Source organism: Prunus mume, linkage group LG4 (genome assembly GCF_029339155.1).
Source record: "Prunus mume cultivar Tortuosa linkage group LG4, ASM2933915v1, whole genome shotgun sequence".
Classification (NCBI taxonomy): domain Eukaryota; kingdom Viridiplantae; phylum Streptophyta; class Magnoliopsida; order Rosales; family Rosaceae; genus Prunus; species Prunus mume.
This window is the reverse complement of record NC_142701.1, coordinates 10,874,494-10,890,376: the sequence shown is the minus strand read 5'-3', so window position 1 is coordinate 10,890,376 and position 15,883 is coordinate 10,874,494. Positions and strand designations below refer to the sequence as shown.

The 15,883-nt window shown below is 35.1% G+C and overlaps 2 protein-coding genes and 1 pseudogene across 3 annotated transcripts in view; all 3 read left to right on the top strand.

The window, feature by feature from the left end:
- Window positions 1-6,078: 6,078 nt before the first annotated feature.
- LOC103327970 (coatomer subunit beta'-1-like) overlaps window positions 6,079-15,883 on the top strand; it is a 50,059-nt gene continuing 40,254 nt past the window's right edge. The window contains exon 1 of the mRNA XM_089051250.1: window positions 6,079-6,131. Within this exon, the coding sequence (XP_088907376.1) occupies window positions 6,129-6,131 (3 nt within the window). The 5' untranslated portion in view covers window positions 6,079-6,128. The remainder of the gene's footprint in view (window positions 6,132-15,883) is intronic.
- On the top strand, window positions 6,478-8,511 carry LOC103327967 (coatomer subunit beta'-2-like). The gene is made up of 9 exons (XM_089049794.1): window positions 6,478-6,490; window positions 6,534-6,594; window positions 6,687-6,741; window positions 6,855-6,891; window positions 6,973-7,298; window positions 7,405-7,536; window positions 7,657-7,805; window positions 7,933-7,995; window positions 8,193-8,511. Exons 1-9 carry the CDS (start codon window positions 6,478-6,480, stop codon window positions 8,275-8,277), a joined length of 921 nt encoding a protein of 306 aa, XP_088905920.1. The 3' UTR covers window positions 8,278-8,511.
- On the top strand, window positions 12,772-15,105 carry LOC148917893 (coatomer subunit beta'-1-like; annotated as a pseudogene). The gene is made up of 10 exons (XR_016126398.1): window positions 12,772-12,827; window positions 13,182-13,202; window positions 13,306-13,368; window positions 13,461-13,515; window positions 13,628-13,664; window positions 13,746-14,072; window positions 14,178-14,309; window positions 14,430-14,578; window positions 14,700-14,768; window positions 14,966-15,105. The product of XR_016126398.1 is annotated as a coatomer subunit beta'-1-like (transcript).

Sequence of the window (15,883 nt, the reverse complement as noted above, 5' to 3'; positions counted from 1 at the left end):
TAGCTGGCATTCCTTATGACATATATTATAGAGAATTCCGTCATGAAAATGTTCTAGTTTTGAGAAAGGTAGGGACTACATTGTGAAGTCCACTTCTGCAATGTGGTATCAAATTATGATAAACAATTTTTGATTTCGCTAATTCTTTGTACGAATAATCTGTAAATGAGTATTGAAAAATTACAGGGTTTGAATTATGGGACTCATGTAGGGTGAAATGACTATTGTGTGTAATCATGTGACATGTCCACTTGGTGTTACATGTTAGACTTTTGTGGTTTGATATAAGTCATGGATGTAATGAACATAACCCGACATATTGGAAAAGTAACATAACAATCTAAAATGTGAAAGTATATGGCTCACTATTACTACCACCAATGCATTTTAAGATAAAACCTCACACCTAAGTGGGTTTATTGGGTCTAACTTATATTAAATTTTAGAGAGACAGGCTATCGGCCCACTACTAGCAACACCGATATTGTCTTCAATTTAACTACCTACAAAACCTAGTAAATGTCAGAGCTTTTATCCCTAAAAGGCCTTTGTGATATTAGTAGTGGAACCATTCATTATATTTTGTATTTTATTTACTCAAGTTTCCAATGTAGGACTTATATTCTTCGACACGGGCCACAAGTGGAGCTAAGTCCACATCGGAGTTAAACATTCAAGTCCAACATGTGAGCACTACATGTTGGGTAAGAGATAAGGGTAAATGCCCAATAATTCAGACCTAGCCAATTAATCTACTATGATTCATGTTAAATTTCAAAGAGATGAGCTAAGTGGTTCAATACTAGCAAAACCGATATTATCCTCAACTTACCCACCTACAAAGCCTAGTAAATATGGTGTTTTATCACAAAAGGCCTCAGTGATATTATTAGTAGAACAATTCATTATATATTGTATTTTATTTAATTAAGTTTCCGATGTGGAGACTTATATTCTTTAACAACCCACACCATAGGTTGGACTAGAGAGTTGGGACAATATTGGCAGTGGGTTCACGTTAGTATAGATGTTGTGCAACAAATCAAAGCCAAATCCTGCTTGAGCGCATGTGGTTCAACAGGGAATAGACCTATGGTGAAGGCGACTACTCAAGTGAAACTTCTAGCCCAATTGAAGGTGGGGTAGTTATGAAAGTAATTCAAAATTGGAATCTCTTTCAACATTGAGAAAAGTATATACATGTCACGTAATGTAACCGTTATTGTTTTTGTTTTAAATGACAACATGCATCCTCGTAGGAGAAACAACTCCTCACATTATACCCGCAAGAAAAAAATATAATAGATCTGAATGGCACTTGTCTAATCCCATCTTCTTCTAGCTCAGATCCTCACATAGCAGAATCCTCTTGGAGTCAAAAGTTTCTGCTGTTGAACGTGGTGTGATTGGCCTTCCCACAACATAATATCTTCAACCACTAATATTATTAGATCAAACCCAAGAGAGAATATTTTTGACTTGCAGTCCTCTGGACGGACGTATGCCCAATAATAGAGTGAGCTAGCTACGATTCTTTTTCCTGCCTCACAAATAATGGAAGCATGGAGGGACAGAAGACATAACAGAACCATATTTCTTGTACGCGGCGAAGTGCAGATGTATTTGATTGCTTTTCAAAAATGGACTCTAAAAGTTCAGCTCATCAATAGAATATGTCAACTTTTTTATTTTTTTGTTTGGTAAGAATATGGTATGTCATTTTTTAGCAGAGTATTTGTTGGCGATCGTGACCACAATTGATGGACCAGTTTATACCACAATTTTCCCTCTTTATTATATTGGGCAGTTTTTTTGTTGTTTTTTTGCCCTTTTAGATAAGAGAATATTATTTTTTTTAGCTTTCAAAAGATTTGATAGGTACACATGGTGAGCCAGCACTAGCAGAGTTCTTGAATTGTGGGTCAGTTTCTAGGGTCCTGGATGCAACACACGTCAGTACCCTTGCTTGATATATGCATACAGGAACTGATTCTTTTTTGGGGTTACGTTTTTTTTTTCCAGAAAAAAATAATTGATGATTTTGGTGGGTACTTTACTGGAGCAAGGAAGGACAAGTTGCTTTGGATATATTCAAATGAGCAGAAAGGCCACAACATTCGGGCAACACTTTTTGGTCTTGTCTAAAGGTTTTTCGAGTAGTTTGATTTCCAAGCAATGTGATTATAGCTAGCTACACTTTGCATTGCTATATATGTATTAATGCACCAAACATGTTGTATGTAAAAATTGTTACCTAACTTGATATACGTTGTTGATTCATTAATTTTCAGAATTTAGTGTCAGAATTCAGATTTTTAAAAAGTATGAGTTCGAAACCTCCAACCAGTATCCCGGTTTCAGCTCTAATGGTTGTGTAACAAGTGCTAGCCGGTCATATATGCAGTTTTGGGGAGCTGAGTGCCAATTTGACATGGCCAAGAAACTTCCATGTGTCATTTTGGTTTGGAATCAAACGAAGTAAACCTCGTGCAGCACAAAATGCTGAGCCATGCCCTTCCAAAGGAAAAGAAAGCCCCACCAGATTATCCAAAAAGAGTGTGTGTGGGTCTTCCTAATTTGATCATTATTGCTATTTGATGATTACGTTCTATACCTAATCCACCGGATAAACATGAATGATCATAGAGAAAATATTGTATTAATTAATTTAAAAGCTTTTCAAAAAGCCCGAAACAGTAAAACAGCCATTGGCAAACCCCATGAGAGGACATCTGTGCACTTCCAATGACCATATGTTATGTCTAGTATTTGGTAGCAGGTGCGTGCATCCTTACAGTAATATAGAGAGTCTTCTACGTACTGGGTTTTGCAAACGTGTTAGGATTATAATAGGTGTGGGTTTGGTTCTTTCGAATCTAATAAAAATAGATTTGCCCAAGCTTCCAAGCATTTCACTGCTTTCAAGCTGTTTTAAAAACTAATAAGCAGTTTATAAGTTTTTGAGATTAATGGTTGTCTAATATGGTAATCAGAGCACTAGTTTCCGAACAATTTAAACTTAGGTTGTTATCCAAACTTTAATTCAGATAAACCAAACATCAATCAACAGAAGCAAATATCAGGAAAAAAAAAAAATCAATCAAACACGTTGCGTTAGGGCAACGTAATGCGATCCCCACACGTTTATGATTTGCTCCACCATGCCAAGCACTTTCAATGTGGCCAGTTGAATATGTCAATGTCATTCAGCAATGCCTTAACTGGTTCAGAGCACACGTATTCCAGTGAATTACAGAAACCGAATTCTCTTCACTGAGTTCTCCAATAATGACCCAAAAAACCAAAACTGTACTCCCAACTTTTCCATTTATAGCATTATGAAATCAGCAGAGCGCCAATACAAATGCAAAACACAATCAAAATGGTTGTTCCAATTGCTGAATTTGGGGCTTTTTTTGGGGGGGTCAATTGAGTACATCGAGAAGAGGCGGTGAGTGGAAGGGTTTATTCTTGGAATATACCATTCCATTTCGATCTTCCATAGAACGCTTCTTTCAAGGTTTTAATCATACTTTGGGTGGATCGACTGGTTTTAATTTATGTATTCTTTATAGTACATCAGCTGGTCCACCACCACCCAACTTCCCCATGTCAAATTTGGTGGATCTTGAAGCGTTCAATATGAGCTTGTGCATTTCCTACCATAAAACATCATAGTGGTGAAGGCACTACAGCCCTAGAATCCGATTCAAAACCTATGCTCCTATATATTTGTAACCAAAACTTTGTTATATATAGACCAGTTTATTGCGTGAAATCAATTGAGTACCACACTACATGGATTGGTGGACAATGGAAGTACTTACAACAAAAAGAAGAAAACAAAAACATATAGGTTGATTTTCTGGTTGTTGGATATTCTTGTTATGCTCGTGGACTTTGAAAAGTGATCATTATAATGGAAACCCTAGTTGTCAGGGACATTGGGGGTGATAAATTCTTATCGCCCGGGTAAACTCAACATCTTTTGGTTAACTGATTCAGTTACCGATCAATTTGGCCCTAGGTTCCCTAGCTTCAACGCAGAAGGCCTCTCATTTCGTCCAAATCTTTGCAGCATCTCCAAGAGGCCTCGTTTATTGACTTGGTTTGTACTTGAATTGGAGTTGGTCCAAGCCAGACTCTCATCCCTCTAGATGGGACTTGTAAGATATAACATGTTGAATTTCTATCTAATTTAATAAGTCTAGTCTCAACATTTATAAGCTCACCAAATAGCGGTAAGGACATTTGTCCAATTTAATTGAAATATTCCAATTCAATATGAGCCACGAAACATGGCCTAGGGATCAGAGTAGGGACATAGGTGCATGGCCTAGGGATCAGAGTAGGGACATAGGTGTTTGAGGATTGGTTATAATGTAAGATTTAATATTTGTGTAAAAGCAGCAGCTTCTTTCTTTTTATTAGAGGTGCATAGCACAGCTGCTTTCTCTTTACTCATATATTGTGCTAAGTTTCTCATAATGATTGCAATAGCACTTTAGTTGTCTTTGTGCTCCCTTTCCTTACCTTTTTAAGGATTAATATTAGTTAAATTATGGTATTTAATTAGAGAAAGAACTCGACATAATGAGTTTAAGTTCTTTGTGTGCTTACGAAAGATTCCATGGATATTCTTCCATCTGAAAGACATACATGGGCAGCGACTTTTGGCAAATATGTGAATCACCAAATGCTATTCATACCCATTGATTTGCTAAACGACGGAGGAGATAGATGAACCTGAGACATCTTCTAACATTGGTATAACATATATACACTTGATAACTCAAATGTTTTACAACTTTTCTCAGTAGCACACCATAAAAAAATATACATTCACTCAAAAATTTATAATCCGCAACTGCATAACTCTAATTGAAGAAAATTATTTGAGCATCCATTTGTTAAGAAAAAAAACCTTCATTGTAATTGAGACCTTGGAAGTAATAATAAGGTGGTGTGGGTTAGGGTTAGGGTTTCGTTGAGGGTTTTTTTGTGAAGAAGATGAATGAGTTTTAGGTTCAGAAGGTGAGTAAAGGGGCCACACGTCATCATTGCTTTGGGTTGTCAAAATTCCCTTCCCCAAGCCCGGCTATAAGCCTTTTAGCCCATAAGATTCGTTGGGGAAGGCCTTTGTCCTGATTTCATTTGACCCCAGTCTTGTTTGCCCATGAGCCAAGTGATCTTTGTACCCATCATTTGATTTGGGTCGGGCTGAATGGAAGTCATATCTTGGATAGAAACTCTCATCCAATAATAACATTTTTCTTTATAACGTAATAACACGTAAAATAACTTTTCTATGTCCTTGTGTTATTGGAGAATAACAAAACAGTGTTATCCCTGTTACAAGTAAGTTTTTTTGCACATCTTGAGTGACAGTCCTTTGAAAAGAAAAAAAAAAATTATTGTCATAGTATGATTATCTAAAAGTAAAAAGAAAAAATTAATTTGTACTTAGTAACCTCAATTTCAAATTCATTATTAGAAGTTCTTTTGGTTTAGATAACTAATATGGAACCCAATATCATAAGTGCATGCATATGTGTATAATATGATAAGGAAATTAATGTTCGCACTTCCAATTTATATACCTAATTCTCAAGCCCCTAAATTTACACATCTCCCGTATATTACATATATATTAATTCTGCTTTTTGAAGATTAATTAAAAAGTTAAAATGCCCAAAATAAATTTTTTTATTTACAGTTTATCAAGCTCATAACCTAAATACTTCATTGTTCTATATGTGAAATGCACGAATGCTGTGAGAACTCTATCTATTCGACGTGTTGAAGTTTCAAAAATTAATCTTTGTGATGATTTGCCAATTGACCCTTAATTTTGTCCCATGCTACACGGTCAAAAGAAGGTTATTGAAACTTGATCTGTACCGTCAATTATAATGTATAAAATGAACGGACGGCATCTAATACACTGGGTGACAACATAAGGATGGGTCATTGACCTGACTCTTCAGCATTTTCCTTAGCTGGTAATTAGGCATTTAGAATGCCATGCTATAAAAAGAGGTCATATATCTCATCTTCAACATCGCTCAAGAAATCACAACAAATTTTGCATATTAATCGTTATATATCCTTCCTGCTATTCAACAAAAATGGTGAGTTTATCAGTCATATATTTATTAGTACTTGTTTTTTGCTCCATTGTCTGCCTTAATGTTGTGTTCCATCATGTTATGAGTCTACCTCTTAAGTTTTTTTTTTTTTGACAAGGAGGGAATACTTGAGCCCGTATGTCCCTGTCACGAAAAAAATATTAGAGAAAGCACATTTATGTACCATCTTATAATTATTCGACTAACACATTTTTTTTTTCAATTTTGCAATTGACAAATTTTTACTGGTTGCTTGTTTCTGCATGATTTGATTGGAAGCAGCCTCTTTCACTAACTATTGAGGTATGGCTATTCCCATATATATATTTTTTTTTCAAATTTTAATTTTATGGAAATAAGACGTGTTTCAATTTTGATTCTAAGCTGTTGTATTAATTTGACCAGAAGAATTTGCTCAAAACTCAGAGAGGGTTAAATCTGTGGATCAACATCCAACTGAGCCATGGTAATAATCTAGCTCCTTGACAATTCTGTAATGCCTTCTGCATCTCCTAACTTTGATTTTCATATTCTTATCATGTAATGATTTCCATGCAGGATTCTAGTAAGTTTGTATTCAGGAACTGTTTGTATCTGGAACTACCAGTCACAGGTGAGCCATTGTTACTTTCACCATTAATATCAAACTCCTAATTACCCGATTCGGGATTTTCGTGCCTTTCAATAAATCTTCCGGATGGGGCTAACTTAATTTTACTGGTCCAGATCATGGAGAAGTCCTTCAAGGTCACTGAGTCACCAGGTACATGATTTTCTTTCATTTGTTCTTGATGTTGCCAGCTGGTCATGACTTTGTATTTAACATCTGTTTTTGCGCTTGCAGTGAGGTCAGCCAAGTTCATAGCACGCGAAAACTGGATTGTCACCGCATCTGATGACAAATATATTCGCGTATACAACTATGATACGGTGGAAAAGATCAAAGAATATGAAGCACACACAGACTTTATCAGGAGTGTTGCTGTCCATCCCACTCTACCATATCTGTTGTCATGTTCTGATGACAAGGTTATAAAGCTTTGGGATTGGGAGAAGGATTGGTCATGTACTCAGATCTTCAAGGGGCATTCGCACTATGTGATGCAAGTGGCATTTAATCCGAAAGACACCAATACTTTTGCTAGTGCATCGCTTGATGGCACCATTAAGGTATTGAAGGCACTGTTAATTTGTTGCAAATTAACTTAACTGCACTATTTCTGGTGTCATGACCTTTGTGACACTTAAATTTTTACAATGTCCTGTTTCATTGTAGATATGGAACATTGGTTCTCCATCCGCAGAGTTTACCTTAGATGGCCACTCAAAAGGAGTTAATTGCATTGATTACTTCAGTCGCGGGGATAAACCATATCTATTGAGTGGCTCTGATGACTTTACTGCTAAGGTTTGGGACCAAATGCTGGTTATCAGCTTTCTGTTTAGCTCTATATGTACAGCATACGATTATGATGCGTATGTGTGTCATACTAATTTGAATTTTATTTGTAAATTTTCTTGGCAACAGGTATGGGACATTGAAACCAAAAGTTGTGTGCAAACTCTAGAAGGTCATGAGCACAATGTAACAGCTGTATGTGTTCATGCTGAGCTTCCCATAATAATTACAGTTTCTGAGGATGGGAACATTCACATATGGAATGCAACCACTTTTAGGTAACTTCTGATCCAAACTACTTACATTACAAATTAAATTGACTCAGTTTTCTGTTTAATTCTTGCTATTGCATCTGCTTTCATCAAAACTCATGTTGTAAACGATTCTTGTTGTATATCAGGCTAGAGAAAAATTGAACTATGGTCTTGAAAGAGTATGGGCCATTGGACAGTTGAAAGGATCAAACAAGTAAGTTTCTTTTTTGTTCTTTCTTGTGGGTTAAGATGTGTATCTGAGAGGATGATTTTTCGAGTAACCGTTTGATATACAAGCATGTAAATGTGGCAAAGGACTCTCAATTTGTTGCCCTTAGCTTGTTAGGATTTGTTTTATTGCATTGTTTTACCAGCATATTTATCAAAATATGCTTTCCTTGCTTCCTACAGGGTTGCATTTGGTTTTGACAAAGGAACCATTGTGGTTAAAATGAATGGCTCTCATACTTGGGATTCTGTTGACCTCCAAGCTTAGAAGGAAAGGTTGAAGGAATAAAGACATCGAATGCTGCGCGATTTGTACTGTGTTCTCCGAAGTAATTAGACTAAAGGAATAATTAATTTCACTTAAAACTTGCTGTTCCTGCTATTACTGTTGTATGATTTGCAAATAAAACTTATCTTTGTGTGTTTTGTAGCATATCCCAGGAGGGAACATGTTGTAAGGATCAATCGAAATGGAATGTTATATGTGTTCTTTAACAAATTACACTGGTGCATATTGTATATTCAGTAAAATACATATATAAACTGCAAATTACCAGTAATAAAACCCATAAAAACCTTTATGTTCTTCCCAGAAATTAGTTGGTGACTGCTGTTTACTGGTGCTGAATAAATTTGTTGAAAATAATAGAAATCTTGCCATACAAGGAAAAAGACGGAAGGCTAGACAGGACTCTAGGAAATTCCAACCTCAAATCCAAAGGGTCTCAACCAGAAGTTTTAAAGACTAAGATTAGAACTCTCAAATGTATTAAAAGCAAGATCTGCACGAAGAACATACAAGAAGGCTTTCTCTTGTCCACAACATATGTCAAGAGAGGATGCTTAGCGTATGCTAAAGAGAATAAAATCTATGCATGAATTGAATTCATGGTCTGGCTTATTACTCAAGGATCGACAAATTAATTTCACCTTTTTCTTTTCATGGCTAAGACTGAGGCCTGTGAATTCAAGGATTGTTTTACCTTCTACATGCACCTCAAAATTTCAAGAAAGAAAATCGTCGTGACGATGAATGTGTTTTCAGTGAGTCAAGTGCAGGCTCAGTTGAAAACGTGCATGCTCAAATGATGCTCCTCTGTCATGGTGTTAAAACCAGCACAATTTGTACAGGGTTGCGTTTGAAAGCTTGTAAGAAGACGCTCCCCAGACCCTCTCTACTACTGCAATCTTGGTTGCACAACTTTAATCTGCACCAACCTCAGCCCTGGTACGTTACATGCATATCAAATATGATCACCTCAATATCCAAAATCACAAATGGGACATGAATTTCCATATCCATGTTTTTTATTTTTGGGTGGAGATTATGTTGTTATTAATCCTGTTGATAAAATTAACGCTGATGTGCAAACATGAATAGTTTTTCTTTGGTAAAAATACTTTGACATTTGCATTAAAGAAATATATATAATTGTTTGGTTTAGTACAAATCGCTAATATGATGTAAAACCCATGAGTCGAACTGATCAACAGTTTGGTTTGGTGAGCCAAGGTTGACATTTTTTTTCTTCTTCAGTTTTTCTCGTTTCGGTCCTCCAGTTCAACTGTTTTTTCTCCTACCCCATATATGTGCATCTCTTGGGTTCATAGGCCTACTAGGATGTTTTCTTTGCCTTCTCAATTTAAGATTTGGTGTATCAATTTGGCACTGATTGGTTTTCTTTGCTTTCCCAATTGTCTCCCTTAAATTTTGTGTTCCATCATGTTATGAGTCTTTGCTTTCTCAATTTCAGAATGGAATACCAAGTATAGCCGACCGGCTATACTATTTATTAAAAAAACACTGCTATACCTTTTATTTAGAAAAAGTACCCTCCTAGCGATTAGGTGCTCACATATCAAAACAGGTATAGCTGCGCGGCCATACTATTTTGGAAAAACACCCTGAGAGTATAGCCGTTTTGAAGAATAAATACCGTAGTATAGTCGCACGGCTATACCGTTTATTTTAAAAAATTTAAAAATACCCTCCTAGTTGCATTAGTTTATGCTTAGGAGGGTGTATTCAATTGAAATTTTAATATATCGTAATTACATGATTTCAGCTGGATTTGTAATTATATGATTTTACTCATGATTTTAATAGATTGCAATTACATGATTTTACTTATATTTGTATACAAGCTTGAACTCTATCACCCATCATCATTCACCTAAATACATAACCTGAAGGAATATACCCAATTTTTAGGGTTAAACAAAGATGGAGGCATAGTAACCATCAAAGGTTAGTCCAAGGAAAGTACACCAACATCAACAATGTAACTCCCAACATAGCCACACATGGTCAGAATAAATACATTAAAGAAACACAACACAACTGAGAAACCAACAATAGAAATACAAAAGCATAAGCAGAGGCTAGAAGTTACATCCAAAACCACCAACACCTAATACAAAACAAATAGCACCAGAAATACAAATAAATAAACATACCGAAAACTCCTAGCCCAACCCCATGACTATTCCTAGTTTTTTTCAAAGCTTGGACAAAAACTGTGGAGTAAAAAAAACACCTTGCACCTTATCAAAGTTTCTTCTAGATTGTGGGTAAGGCTTCTTTTTTCTTTTTTTGTTTCGTCCTGGTCCCAAACTTTTTGGGACACGGAATTAGAAAAAATATTTAGCCATGTGTGCTGTATGCGCAGCAACTACGCATAAAAATAAAATAAAAAGCCTCTTTGAGGCATTAGATCAAGCAACTTGTGGGTACACCGACAAAGTTGTGGAGGGCTGCAACTCCTTGCGAGGAAATGTCTACAATGGCAGGAGATTCTTAAAATTATATAAAAAAATAAAAGTAATAAATAAATTATTTTTTTTATAAGAAAATGTATCGAAAATATAATTTTGCTCCAAATAAACTTGTCTACAAGGAAAGAAGAGCTATTGGAAAATGCCCATTAGCTCCAGAAGAGGCAATATCGTCTTTCTTGTTAATGTTTCTTTATCGTATCTCTTATGAAAAAGTTTTTTTTTTATGTGCAGTCAAAAGCATACAAAAATAGTGGGGAAAAAAAAAATGTATGAGAGCATATATGAAAATCATGCATAGGAAGATGAGATTTGTTATGTGATTTGGTATTTATATCACACACTCAAAAGTCTCACACAATACTTCATTTAATGAAATACCTCAAAATTAGTAAGTTTTTTAATACCACAGTACTTTTTCTTATCTTTTAAAAGTCCTAATTGAACCTTCTACCATTAGACGTGTTGTCTTTACACATTGATTATTATAAAAATTCTAATTGAAGCTAAAACGTCTTCTACCAGATTGTCATTTATCGATTACTTAAGCAAATCTTGGACTATCTAATGATGGGATGGAAACCAAGACTGCAATATATCACTTTTACCTTTTAGCATATATAACATATACATATGAAATGTTATCACAAGGAAATGCTTTGATAACTACAAGGATACCCTCATGAATGCTTGCAACAAATAGTGAGTATTAGCCTCTTCTTTTCAGCACTTAATAATCATAACCTTTTATTGAATTTTGTCACTTAAATAAATAATATGTTATAGGATGAATATGAGACTCTTGAAATAATGGAATGAAGGTAAATATGGTGGATGTGTTTAAATTGTCATTATGTGATTTATTTGTGTTCATAATTTTAATATTTTTGTTTTTTTAAATATGTAATAGGTGATAATTTACCATATTATCCTCAAATGGTATTGTTATAACATTAATCAAAGGCATTATTCTAGTAGAATTTTTATTTATTTATCTTTGCCTTTTGCTTGTTTGACCAATTGAATTAATTGGTAATCAGTTTCAACATATCCAGAGAAGATTTATATGAAGTCTGGAGATAGAAGTTCGCATACATTTAGAAGAGAAGTCAATGAATGGGAAGAGTAATCATCTTTTGTTTCTACTACTACTTCTGGAAATTTTTTGGGAAGAATGTTTCCTTTGATCTAACTCGTTGCTTTAAAATGTGTTGTTTTGTTTCTACTCAGATTTGGAGGAATAATGCAATCAAATATTATTCTAATTTTTTATTAAATTAAAAAAACAGACATTTTCTTTAAATAAAATTAAATATGGTAATAAAATAATAACTGAAAGTGCTGTGAATTTTTTTTTGGATAATTGAATGCATTTAATAAGAACTTGGAAAGAAATTTAGGAATATAGTGAATCGGTATGGCAAGGAGCTTTCCATTCATTATAGTCCAAGATTTGCTAACCATGTACAAAACAAAGAATTGAAATTAGTATATTTACTAGATTAGGCAATGAACAATACTGAGGAAGTAGAAGACGTTTTAGCTTCCAAATATGGAAATATAATTTTTGGTTTTTCTATAATAAATAGCATTGTAAGTTATTTTAATAATAATGTTATAGATAAATGCATTATATATAATATACACACTGGTTCCTCCACCTTTTCACGATAGTGACAAATATAAGGCAGATGCATGCAATTGCGACGTGTTGAAGTTTCAAAAGCTAAGCTTTGTGATGATTTGCCAACCCATATGTTACACGGTCAAAGAAAGGTTATTGAAACTTGATCTGTACCGTCAACTATAATGTATAAAATGAACGGACGGCATCTAAAGCACTTGGTGACAACATAGGGATGTCTTTGACTTGATTCTTCAGCATTGACAAATGAACAGCATTTTCCTTAGCTGGTAATTAAGCTTTTAGAATGCTATGCTATAAAAAGAGGTCATATATCTCATCTTCAATATCGCTCAAGTCATCACAACCGATTTTGCATATTAATCATTTTATATCCTTCCTGCTATTCACCAAAAATGGTGAGTTTATCAGTCATATATTTAGTACTTGTTTTTTGCTCAATTATCTGTCTTAATGTTGTGTTCCATCATGTTATCAGTCTTCCTCTTTCAAGTTTTTTTATGACGGGGAGGGAATACTTGAGCCCGTATGTCCCCACGTATGTTCCTGTAACACGAAACAAAATATGGCAAAATGGGGTTAGGCCTGCACCATTGCCACCTTGGTAGAAACTATTTATTAGTCTAGACCAGTCTGTGTCATGAATTATTGGACTATGCTTGAAATTATTGGACTAATGCATTTCTGTTTCAATTTTGCAACTGACAAATTTTTACTTGTTGCTTGTTTCTGTATGATTTGGTGGGAAGCAGCCTCTTTCACTAACTATTGAGGTACGGCTAATCCCTTTTTCTTTTTCTTTTTCTTTTTAAATTTTATGGAAATAAGACGTGTTTCAAGGTTGATTCTAAGCTGTTGTAATAATTTCTGGACCAGAAAGAATTTGCTCAAAACTCAGAAAGGGTTAAATCTGTGGATCAACATCCAACTGAAGCCATGGTAATTTTCTACCTTCTTGACAATTCTGTAATGCCTTCTGCATCTCCTAACTTTGATTTTCATATTCTTATCATGTAATGATTTCCATGCAGGATTCTAGTAAGTTTGTATTCAGGAACTGTTTGTATCTGGAACTACCAGTCACAGGTGAGCCATTGTTACTTTCACCATTAATATCAAACTCCTAATTATCCGATTCGGGATTTTCATGCTTTCAATAAATCCTCTGGATGGGGCTAACTTAATTTTACTGGTCCAGACCATGGAGAAGTCCTTCAAGGTCACTGAGTCACCAGGTACAATATTTTCTTTCATTTGTTCTTGATGTTGCCAACTGGTCATGACTTTGTATATAACATCTGTTTTTGCGCTTGCAGTGAGGTCAGCCAAGTTCATAGCACGCGAAAACTGGATTGTCACCGCATCTGATGACAAATATATTCGCGTATACAACTATGATACGGTGGAAAAGATCAAAGAATATGAAGCACACACAGACTTTATCAGGAGTGTTCGCTATCCATCCCACTCTACCATATCTGTTGTCATGTTCTGATGACAAGGTTATAAAGCTTTGGGATTGGGAGAAGGATTGGTCATGTATTCAGATCTTCAAGGGGCATTCGCACTATGTGATGCAAGTGGCATTTAATCCGAAAGACACCAATACTTTTGCTAGTGCATCGCTTGATGGCGCCATTAAGGTATTGAAGGCACTGTTAATTTGTTTCAAATTACTTAATTGCAATATTTCTGGTGTCATGACCCTTGTGACACTTAAATTTTTACAATGTCCCGTTTCATTGTAGATATGGAACATTGGTTCTCCATCCGCAGAGTTTGCCTTAGATGGCCACTCAAAAGGAGTTAATTGCATTGATTACTTCAGTCGCGGGGATAAACCATATCTATTGAGTGGCTCTGATGACTTTACTGCTAAGGTTTGGGACCAAATGCTGGTTATCAGCTTTCTGTTTAGCTCTATATGTACAGCATACGATTATGATGCGTATGTGTGTCATACTAATTTGAATTTTATTTGTAAATTTTCTTGGCAACAGGTATGGGACATTGAAACCAAAAGTTGTGTGCAAACTCTAGAAGGTCATGAGCACAATGTAACAGCTGTATGTGTTCATGCTGAGCTTCCCATAATAATTACAGTTTCTGAGGATGGGAACATTCACATATGGAATGCAACCACTTTTAGGTAACTTCTGATCCAAACTACTTACATTACAAATAAAATTGACTCAGTTTTCTGTTTAATTCTTGCTATTGCATCTCTTTCATCAAAACTCATGTTGTAAACGATTCTTGTTGTATCACAGGCTAGAGAACAAATTGAACTATGGTCTTGAAAGAGTATGGGCCATTGGACAGTTGAAAGGATCAAACAAGTAAGTTTCTTTTTTGTTCTTTCTTGTGGGTTAAGATGTGTATCTGAGAGGATGATTTTTCGAGTAACCGTTTGATATAAAGCATGTAAATGTGGCAAAGGATTCTCAATTTGTTGCCCTTAGCTTGTTAGGATTTGTTTTATTTGCATTGTTTTACCAGCATATTTATCAAAATATGCTTTCCTTGCTTCCTACAGGGTTGCATTTGGTTTTGACAAAGGAACCATTGTGGTTAAAATGAATGGCTCTCATACTTGGGATTCTGTTGACCTCCAAGCTTAGAAGGAAAGGTTGAAGGAATAAAGACATCGAATGCTGCGCGATTGTACTGTGTTCTCCGAAGTAATTAGACTAAAGGAATAATTAATTTCACTTAAAACTTGCTGCTCCTGCTTTTACTGTTGTATGATTTGCAGATAAAACTTATCTTTGTGTGTTTTGTAGTATATCCCATGAGGGAACATGTTGTAAGGATCAATCGAAATGGAATGTTATATGTGTTCTTTAACAAATTACACTGGTGCATATAGTAGATTCAGTAAAATACATATATAAACTGCAAATTACCAGTAATAAAACCCTTATGTTCTTCCCAGAAATTAGTTGGTGGACTGCTGTTTACTGGTGCTGAATAAATTTGGTGAAAATAATAGAAATCTTGCCATACAAGGAAAAAGACGGAAGGCTAGACAGGACTGTCTAGGAAATTCCAACCTCAAATCCAAAGGGTCTCAACCAGAAGTTTTAAAGACTAAGATTAGAACTCTCAAATGTATTAAAAGCGAGATCTGCACGAAGAACATACAAGAATGCTCTCTCTTGTCCGCAACATATGTCAAGAGAGGATGCTTAGCGTATGCTAAAGAGAACCAGAAAATGCCATTAATGAAAGCAGACTCTGGTATATTAAATGTCAATCTGTTCTCGCAATAAGATATCTATGTAATTCATAATAAAATCTATGCATGAATTGAATTCATGGTCTGGCTTATTACTCAAGGATCTACAAGTTAATTTCACCTTTTTCTTTTCATGGCTAAGACTGAGGCCTGTAAATTAAAGGATTGTTTTACCTTCTACATGCACCTCAAAATTTCAAGAAAGAAAATCGTCGT

Excerpts from the sequence above, each read along its gene's own strand:
- LOC103327967 (XM_089049794.1), top strand. Across the intron at positions 7,299-7,404 it reads CGCTTGATGGCACCATTAAG|ATATGGAACATTGGTTCTCC; the intron begins GTATTGAAGGCA and ends GTTTCATTGTAG. Across the intron at positions 7,996-8,192 it reads CAGTTGAAAGGATCAAACAA|GGTTGCATTTGGTTTTGACA; the intron begins GTAAGTTTCTTT and ends TGCTTCCTACAG.